Below are 9,825 nucleotides of genomic sequence, written 5' to 3'. Positions count from 1 at the left end.
TTCTGTCCACAGATTAACGCTAACTTCTCAAGTCAGTATCTAAATAAGCTTATTCAAAAGTAGTACGAGAGCAAGATTATGAGATTGTGTTAGTAGTTGTTTTTTTTTAAACTCACATTTCTGGTTTTACAAAAGCTTCTTTGGAAGTTGCTCAACTAAGTATTTAAATAAGGCCATTCAAAAGTGATGTGGTAGAAAATTTATGTGTTTATTTTATCTATTCATTTTTCTTTTTTATTCTAGAAAAAATGATTCATTTTTAACCGTCAAGTCTGGCTCCTTAAATAATACTTGTTTCAGGTTGGTAGCAAAGAGAGAGTACTTCTAATGTCGGCCAAGGTTCTTGCCATCACTTTACTTTTACTGTGAGTTTTCGAATCATTTTTTTGACTTTTGCTCCAATATTTTGTTGTTACATATGTTGTTCTATATTTTTTTAAATTTTTATTTTATTTTTGTCGCTTGGAAAGTTTTCCAGTGATAAAATTCCTCACATTTTTTTTTCATCTTTCGAACTGGAGAAAATTAAATGATCCTCCTTAATACTATCTACTCCTTATCATACCTTATCTACCTCAAGAGTCTAATTTATCGTAAATGGAATTTTTAAGTTTTTTTTATTCTTTCTTTTTTTTATTCTCTTTATTTTATTTTTAATTTTTTTTATTCTTCTGCAATGTTGAAATAATGATGTTGTAAGCATTTCCTTCGATTTTCTTGTAAATGTTTACAAGAAAATCACGAGGATTAAATGTTGAAATGTTGATTTGATTCCTTTGAAAGCTTGGCCTATGAAACCGAAAATACAATTAAACAGTTCAGTCCGAAAACAGTTCTTGTGATTTTCTTGCACATATAGTTTTCTTTGATTTGAGGATCACATGGAATTCATGTACATTTCTAGATTTTCCGGCTTTGCATCCGGCAAGCCTCAAACTGTATGGAGGCTTTTTCGATTGAGTGCTTGCGTTGGAGTTCTATGCGCTTTCGTACGAGCACTTCAGGTTTGAACTTTTTGGAGAACCCTATGTTAAATGTTTCTCAAATTTTACGCTTCATATCACCATTTTATGAGCTAGAAGAATTGAACAGTTGCTTCATGTATGTACTTACTTAAATATTGAACACGATTAGTTTATTTTTTCCAAAAAAAAAGATGAATAATGGTTCTTCTTTCAGTTAAAACAACGTCTTTTCTCGTCACTTCATGAAGGTTTCTACTGCTATTTCATCACCTTCATAATTGGACTTATCCTGACTTTAAGGCCCTTGGAAAGGCTGCCTAAAACTGCGAAGAAAGAGACTACAAAGGAAATTGTAAGTCTCCGAACGATTTACTTTTATTTCATCTAAATTTATCCCACGATAATTTCGAAAACCGAAGAAATCCATTTCCATTCATTTTCAATTTTGCTCAAAACAAGACAATTGTGTTTGTGCGTGTGTGCGCGTGATCTCACTGTCCCATGCATTTGAAGACAGCGTTCGAGAAATTTCCGATCTACCGTTCTCTTAATGATGCAAAGGATATGCAAGCATCACATCGAAACTCGAAATATCACCTACAAATCTAAAAATTGAAGGTATCAGTTCACCCGACGATGGAACTCTTTACGCCCGAACATTGATGAAATGAAACCTCGTAAAGTGAGTCGGTGGTGCAGTTACCCGGCGAAGTGGTTCTTTACATGTGTAATAAGCAGTAGAATCCATTTGACGAGAATACACTCCGTCAATCCCATGCGTGTAAAAAGTTATTTCCTTGGGTTCACTGAGACCTGTTTTCGTAGCGGGACTGCGGGATTATGAACCTGCTAGAGGTGCTGTAAGTATACGTGGAGACATTTACGAACTGCTTTCCGATCCTCTTAATGTGTAGAGCGCATAGAACCCAACATCGAAAATTTATCCGTTCTCTTTTTTTCTGTCCTCAATTTCTCTTCCCATTAAACATTGATAGCTTCCTATTTCCGTCGAAACGTTGTGTTCTTAAATGAGAATCAGGGCAAATTTACCATTATTCGATTGTTTTGCTTCTCAATAAAGACATCTTTGTTGATTCTTTTATTTTATTATTATTTGTTGCTTACTTATTTGGTAACACACGCTTCATTTGAATCTTAGAGATGGATAGAGATCAGAAGGAAATCCTGAATAAAAACAATAAAATAACAAAGATAACAGGAAAGAGATATAAAACTGAATAAAAAAGAAAATAAATAATAAATAATATATATATATAAATATAATAGAGATATAGGATGAAATATCTTCATAAAAGAAACATATAAAAGGTTATAGATAAGATCCGCGAAAGTTTTTTTTTTAAGAATTTCTTTTTCAGAACGAGCAAACGAGCAGCGGAGATTTTGTAGAGGAGAACAACAACAACATCGTCCCGGATACAATCGAAAGAAAGCAAATCGAGTGATCGCGGATCTGTTTGCAATGCAACAATTTAAATCCAAATATCTTCTATCCTGGAAACAGGGTGTCGGGTCTTGATATATGCATGCAGCAACACTTAATAATATTGACTTGTAACCAATGCACCAACCAAATGCAACCAAAATTTCTTTCATCTCTTCAATATTTCATGCAAACGTTTTTTTTTGTAAAACATTTTGTACACATATGATTTGAATAAAATTTCATCCTCTAATAATGTTCTAAACATCCTTCGTATCATCGTTCATAAATCATATTCATTCATTCATCGTGCATCATCCTTCACCGTTGCTAATTAAAACCGAAGCTTAAGTCGTTTTAGAATTAAGTAAATGTGCAGCGAGGTAAATCCCTACTATTTCTATTTTTTCTAGATTTTCCTTGACTTTTTCTTCGAAAAAAGTTTCCAATTCTCGATGAGCCAAATTATGCTCTCCTTTGCCAATGTGCTGCTTCTGAAAGTTTTTTCTTCCTTTTCTTTTTTCTTGCAGCAAGCTCCATTTAAGAAAAAAGATAAGAGCAGGAGAAGACACCAGGTCTGCATTCATGTGACTCATTGGCTAAGTTTAAAACTGAACCAATAGAAATAAATTCATCTCAAAAGTGCCAACGAAGTTGTGGAATTCTGTGACAAAAACTTTATAAAAGGTAAGCAATGTTTGAAAAAATTAACAAACAAAACGCCTAGTCGATTTCCCTCGAAACAACTCGTAAACTACCTCGGTGTGTTGGCACGGTCCCCAGCGTGAGCATGAGCCGTGATAGTTCTCAAATAATCCTTGCTGCTCTACACGATTCGGAGCTATTTTCGGAAAACAAACAAAAAGCGATGTAATCGTGTCAAACAATGACGATTGAGCGCGTTTGCAATGTCTCCATTGTTTCAGATTCCAGAATAATCTCTGCAACTATACGAAACGATTTTCTCTTTTTCCCACATGATTCCTCTGAAGATGAATTAGACCGATCTTACAAATCATCCACTGGTATAGATCAAATCACACAAAGAACCGTAGAACACAAAAATTACCTCTATTCCAGAGATTAGTTCTTCGAAAAGAACAGTAGATGCTTAGACGAGGAACTGTAAAATTCTTCAACTTCAATTCTGTATGGTATCTGCGATTCTATTTTTCCAAAAAAAAAATTTTTTTTATTTATTTTTCAACACTGGCTAATTTTTTGTCTCTTCATGTCACCATTAGCTTACTTCATAGCAGACCAACATGTGTTTGATCAACTATTTATTTAATTATGAGAGTAACTTTAAAAAACTATCCAAATATCAAATCCGGACAGCAATACGTCATTTCGCGTAACAACACCAACACCAACGAAATGAAACTCAAGTGTTACAAGTCCTTGCTCAATGTAATTTTAATAAAATTGCTGTCTTTAAGAAAAATTTATACATGATATGAAATAACTTCGTTTTCTACCATTCCCCTTTACAATTTGAGCATCTTTTGAATCTCATGATCAGATCACTCCATCACTTTTATCTCTGGAGTTGAATCCGTTAGCCTACAGCCTAGCAAAATGTGATCCTTATGTAGCCCAGACGTCATAAATTTTACCTTTTGCGTTCAACGTCGGCGAGAAGCCGATATAATCTAGGACACCTCTCTTTCGTCGAACATTACGGACTTTCACGCGGAGTAATTACGAATCCAGTCCGGAACGGGCCCATCATTCACGAAATTTCGCTAAAAATCCGCTCCAAACACGGTACGTTCGGCTGCTGCGATGCACTCGATCGACCTCGAGATTTTTTGCGTAAATGTGGCATTTTCTTTGTGCGCAGCATGCAGCAAGGTCATCTTCTTCTACGATGGATTATTTACGCAAAAAATATGCATAAAAACTCTATGCCCAGTGCACGGCTTTGCAGAAGAACTTCACCGATAAAAAAAACGAGAAAATCGTGAGTAAAGTGAAAAATTTTTATCCACGGAAAGTCGATCGAAAACGAACACTGTAAAGCTGATTAGTAAAAAAGAAAACAATTGCTTCAAAAATCTACGTAAAATTGCACACATTAAACTTGGCAGCGGGACGACGGGGACCACAAAAAAGGACATTCGATAATTTGCTCAGCGGCACACAACACTACCTGGATTTTATGTAGATACAGAACAGTAGTATCCATTTTAAGGGAATGGATACTCTCTTAGCGAATACGACTGACTGAATATAAGGAGAGGAGGTGGGCAAGGCTAGATGTTAAAAAGCTATCCAATGAAATTAACGCGCGCTAGCGACCTACAGTAAGTTTCTGGTAGTGCTTAAGATTGGCCACAGAGAATTCTAGACAGACTACGAGAAAAAAAGAAGAAAATAATTAAGTAAAAAATACTAGTCGACGAAAAAGAAAAACACTTCCACAACGAGAATATACTCTAAGCAACGGACAAACGAACACGTGGGCATAAAACGACGAATCGTAGATGAAGAGTGTGTTATTGAGTGGTGTCCATAATATTTTGTGCGGTCAGAAGCGATTTGAACTGATCGACTTCTCGTTTCAACTTGGCGATCTCCTCCTTCAGTTGATCGTTTTCCGTTTCCAACAACTACAAAAAACAACGATTTTAAGGGAAATCCTTGCGAAAGCGCGAAATCATCACACATTTTTCACCTGCACTCGACGACTTCTATACTCGAAAACAGCTCGACGATTTGCTCGACATCGTTTTGCTGCCTCATTGTTTCGACGACGACGATCCATGTACTGTTCCTAAGAAGTACATGGAGTTTCCGATAATTTTCCACTGTGGAAAGATAAAGAACCTTTTTGTCGCCGGAACTGTTCCCATCTAAAGCTCTTCTAATCGCCGACGATTCTGGATGATCTTCGCTCGAATGCGAAGGAGAGAGTGACGCTGAGGAGGAGATCGATTCACAGTCAGATTTCGATGGTGATAGCTTGAAACGAGGAATTTAGTCTTCAGATGCTACCCTATCCGAGGAAGATCAAAAGAAATCTGGATACTTAGCCGGCACTAAAAAATAATTCAGTTTTTCTTCTTCTCTCTTCGTTCCTATCATTCCCTCCATTAAGTTATTTCAATTTTTTTATTCATTATTTACATTATTTATTCTTATTTTCTCCATCATATTCTTTGGATCCACCGAAGCACTTTACTTCGCGATCCAATCAATTTTCATAAGATTTTGGTCGATGTTACGTCACAAAAATGGAGGAAAATCTAATGGAGGAAATAGATGCTGCAGGCATCTCTTCATAGTTTCTAAATTGATGCTTTTTTCTCCAGGATTGGTTTTCTCTCATGGTTTTATGGCTAAACCACTTCTTTAATGACAAATTCTTTTTCTGCCGTTTAATGAAACCAAAAGAAAAAGTCGACTAAAGGTATAACGACACACCAAAGTTCAGAAAACTATTCTTTTTTTTTTGAAAAAGTTGGAAAAACTCTTGCAAGTAGTATTGTGAACAAGTAATTTTTTTTTGTTCACCAAGACGTCAAGCAATGCAGTTTTAGACCATAAGAGACCTATGGGTTTCCCTCCCTATTTCTGATATTTGATGATTAGGTTTGACTTATTAATCTGGAAGCTTTGCGCTTTTCTTCCCTGAACATTTTAAAAACTTGATGTGATTTCAAAAAAATCTGCGGCGCATAAATTCTGCCAATTGAACTACTACCTATCGCCTGAATTCCCTCGAACTATGGTGCCGTAAATGTCAGCTGATGTCAGCTCATAGCAAATAACTTTTTGTTCTCATCTAAAATTAACTTCTTCTTGATTCCACTTTGTTGAATGCGTTGATGCTCGGTGAAGTTTTTGAATCTCAAGTGGAATAGCATACTGTATGACAATTTTATTATTTTTATTTATTATTTTTTATTCCGACAGAACACTAAATTGTCCATGAGAAATTAATTAAATTCAAAGGAAGGAGAGGCAAAAGGATTGGGTTCAAGCATCTACATTAACTTTTCCACCACGTTTTTCATGAAAATATCTTAAAACTCTGAAACGACATGCTAGAGACACTGACTAGAAGTCGTTGCGGAATATTGATATCACAAAGTCGACCAAAAAACGTTTTTTTCACGTGCAACTTCTAAATACTGAATGTTGAATGTTGGAGGTATGTGAATTACGCCCCTGAGCAAGTCCATAAGAAAAAGAGAAAACAGGAAATCATTTAATTGAAGGCAGCCAGAGAAAAAAATAACGTCCTAGATAGACTTCGTTGTTCTACTCTACACTTTACATGTACTGTACACTTCACATGGCTACTGGGTCTTTTCTTCTCGCAAAACCTCTTAGAAAATGGAGGTGAACGCTGAAAATGTTGAAAAGATCAAAGAAAACAAGTTTTGAGAATTCAAAGTACCCCTCCGAAAAAGTGCTCGCTACTGTGTATAAGGCTGTGAATTACGGATCAAAAAATGTCAATTTCATGTCTTCAGAAAAATCCTATAAACCAACCCGTGGAGGGCTACCAAGCCGACTGTGGTGCTCGGTTCGGCTTTGAGGCACTGCCGGTGACGTTCTACGAGAAGCCAACAATGCTCCAAGAAGTGACTGTGACGGAGCTCTTTCCTGATGTTGGGGAGAGGGAACTGAAATGAAGGAGTCAATATCGGGAAGTCTGGAATTGAAGTAAATGTACTCATTTACCGATTTTGCGCATGGAATAGCATAAAATTCTTATAAATTAAAATTTTCATATTTCACCTCCCTGGATAGCAACGAACTTACCTCGTTGTATAACTCGTTCTACTCGATCACTGCTCGAATCCGGGCTGATTCGTTCCGCTTTCATGATCACTGACTCCTTGTGAGCTTGAAACGGCTGAAAAGCCGACCCAATCGAAAACAAAGACGGTGACGGAGTGGCACGATACTGAAACAGGACAACCATTGAAATACGAATGATGGAATCGATTCAGAAATCGCCATGAAACCGATTCGTGTCAGCTCGAGAAAGGCATACTATACGAAATGCCGTATACAGCAGCCTTAGCACCATCAGCAGCAGCATTGCTCGATTTATGCAGCCCGTATGACCTCAATTTCGCCATCCATGGACGATGGTTTCGAACAGCTGCTACTGCTGAGTACCGAACCGGCTTCTCACGACGCATATGACGGTTCTCGGCACGGTGCCGGCGACGAACCTGTTGTTGAAGGGCAGCTTGCAGTTGACAGAGTTGCATAATTGGAATCTGCGATGTACTAGAGAGTAGGGGGACCTGTGATAGTGATAGACTAGGAACCGACGAATGCAGCGACGACAGCGGAGGGGCAGCTAACGACTGCAATCCGACAGAAGACGCTGGCAGTTGATGGGTGAACAACGTCTGAAAAATGAGCATAAGTGGAAAGTCCAGTGGGATTGCAGAGGGCCAGTAAGTCTAGCCTTGGATGTGGATGGCAGCACCGTGTTACTCTGCGATGGTAGTGACGCAAAGTCGGGACGAGCCGTTTGCAGTAGGCTCTCGGCGGCTGTACGAGATTCCAAGCGAGACTTCAGTAGATGATTCTCCTGTGAGAGCGCCAGAATGCGTTGTTCCATCGCCTGAGAAATTTATATGTTTAGAGGGAGATTTTACTCTCAGTAAGAATGTCAGGAATTCCACGCCAATGAGAATGTCAGTAAGAATCCAAAATCTTGTTAAAATAGTAACTGCCTGCACTACTAATTGATTTCGTTATATATTTTGGAACACCCGCACTTTTTCAATGAAAAAAAAAGTTCAGTTCGAACAGAACCCGTTGGAGTGAATAAAAGGATCTTACAAACGTAGGCTAGCAGAGAGTTATCCAAAGTCTATGACACGTGATAGCATTTCCTCTACTGTTCTTTTTCATCAGCCAATAAATTAGTTTATTCCTTGGACAATAATATTTAATTGCATATAAAGTTAGTCTAAATTAGTAATCGAAAGGTTGTTCCATGTTTCTGAGCCCCTTCCGAGGATCCGTCCCCCATTGAAACGAAGCGGTGTATCAAATAGTCGAATACAAATGAAATTTTTTGTGGTACAAATCCCAAAATCCTGCTCTATATGGACTTGTGAAAAAAGAGGTGCAATAATCGAAATAATCTAAAAAATGTGAACCCTACCGTAGTCGAAGGAGTGAACAGTGGTAAACAGGACTGGCGTCCCGCTCGCCAACCCTCAATACCCACAACATGAATAGGAGAACTTTCAAAAGGTGAGTAGAAATTCCACAGGAATTTGTAAAAGGCGGGAACCCCACTACGACTTGGACTATGCTCCACACAGAAACAACTCTCCACTGAATTCTTCCGCTTTCTACTGGTTAAGAACACTACCAGAAAGCGAAAGTTCAAGGTGATGGTAAAAAAAAACAAAAATAATTCAAAACAGAGATAAACAGGACAAGTCTGTTATGATGTCAATACAATTTATTTTAAAAAAAAGAAAACGTTACCATATCGCTGATTCTCCGCTTTTCCCGTGATCTCTTCGAGGCATCATTATTCTTCCGCCTCCTCTCCCAATACTGTTCATCTTTTACAACGCTTTCATTCATTGAATTTCTGAAATTTTCTTTAGAAGGCGAAAATTCTAAAAGAGAATAATAAAAGTGAAGAAGTAAAAAGTAAAAAAAAACACTACTATTCGCACCTTCTAGAGTTTGGTGAGTATTCAGACGAGTTAGAGCTGTACTCGGCTGACGCTGAGCACACAACGGATAACCGTTCTGACGGCGATGAGGAGGATGAATCAACATCCATCTAGAAAAGAAAGGATCAGGAACAGCGCGTAGAATGACCTAGCAAAAGAAGAGAACGATGGAGCAACGGAAGGGAACGATAAGTACTGAGAGCGAGAGAACGGGAGAAATCGAAAATCCTTGGAAATAATTGATGCTACAACAACAAAAAGTGTAAAACGTATGCACTTAGCGTGAAACGTCATATCTTAGAACGAGTCCTGGTTTTAGCTGCAAAGTTCGGGAAGGTGTAGGAGAACGGGTGGAATAGAAGGGCAGGGAGGGGGGCAATTACCCGCACCCGGATGCGCTCCCCCTAGGGGTCGACCTACATGTCCGAAACCGGCCAGGGCGCTGACCAACCAACACACAGCCAGATGTGACCGCGGCGATTTCCATTTCGATGGCGGAACCTGTTGCTGGGTCCGGATAGCGGGAGATCGGCTTGAGAGAATACGAGGATCGTGGAGAGCGGCGATGCGGTCTCTAAGATGAGGTTCCGCGCAAGTTTCAGACCGAATAGGTCAGCTCTCACCGTCCGGAGCGACTCTCTTCTTCGAACGATCCATGTCCTTGTTCTCGCTCCGCCCCGGTGCACGTCCGGTCAACTCTGGGGAGAGTGCGAAAGCCGTCAAGGGAACATCTCTTTTCGTTCAT

General features: G+C 38.6%; 2 protein-coding genes across 4 annotated transcripts in view; one reads left to right on the top strand and one right to left on the bottom strand.

Annotated features, from left to right (window-relative positions):
• Nucleotides 1-2,431, top strand: part of RB195_017675 (uncharacterized protein) — a gene marked incomplete at both ends in the record, with an annotated part of 3,870 nt that extends 1,439 nt beyond the window's left edge. Inside the window, 4 exons of the mRNA XM_064184770.1 lie at nucleotides 301-365; nucleotides 905-1,004; nucleotides 1,180-1,317; nucleotides 2,345-2,431. Of these exons, the coding sequence (XP_064040651.1) occupies nucleotides 301-365; nucleotides 905-1,004; nucleotides 1,180-1,317; nucleotides 2,345-2,431 (390 nt within the window). The remainder of the gene's footprint in view (nucleotides 1-300; nucleotides 366-904; nucleotides 1,005-1,179; nucleotides 1,318-2,344) is intronic.
• A 2,476-nt stretch (nucleotides 2,432-4,907) lies between these two features.
• Nucleotides 4,908-9,825, bottom strand: RB195_017674 (uncharacterized protein; the record flags this gene model as incomplete). 3 transcript variants are annotated; one of them, XM_064184769.1, is made up of 10 exons in its annotated part: nucleotides 4,908-5,021; nucleotides 5,087-5,185; nucleotides 5,239-5,373; nucleotides 6,910-7,043; nucleotides 7,183-7,327; nucleotides 7,602-7,784; nucleotides 7,865-8,002; nucleotides 8,884-9,002; nucleotides 9,081-9,190; nucleotides 9,704-9,825. In XM_064184769.1, the coding sequence occupies 10 exons, from the start codon at nucleotides 9,823-9,825 to the stop codon at nucleotides 4,908-4,910; spliced, it is 1,299 nt and encodes a 432-aa protein (XP_064040649.1). The 3 variants fall into 3 exon arrangements, with proteins under 3 accessions (XP_064040649.1, XP_013298020.2, XP_064040650.1); XM_013442566.2 differs by lacking the exons at nucleotides 7,602-7,784; nucleotides 7,865-8,002; nucleotides 8,884-9,002; nucleotides 9,081-9,190; nucleotides 9,704-9,825 and having other exon boundaries at nucleotides 7,183-7,345; XM_064184768.1 differs by lacking the exons at nucleotides 4,908-5,021; nucleotides 5,087-5,185; nucleotides 5,239-5,373; ... (1 more) ...; nucleotides 7,183-7,327; nucleotides 9,704-9,825 and having other exon boundaries at nucleotides 7,398-7,784; nucleotides 8,884-8,992.

This window comes from Necator americanus, chromosome II (genome assembly GCF_031761385.1).
Source record: "Necator americanus strain Aroian chromosome II, whole genome shotgun sequence".
Classification (NCBI taxonomy): domain Eukaryota; kingdom Metazoa; phylum Nematoda; class Chromadorea; order Rhabditida; family Ancylostomatidae; genus Necator; species Necator americanus.
The sequence above is the reverse complement of the archived record's forward strand: the minus strand, read 5'-3'. Positions and strand labels throughout refer to the sequence as shown.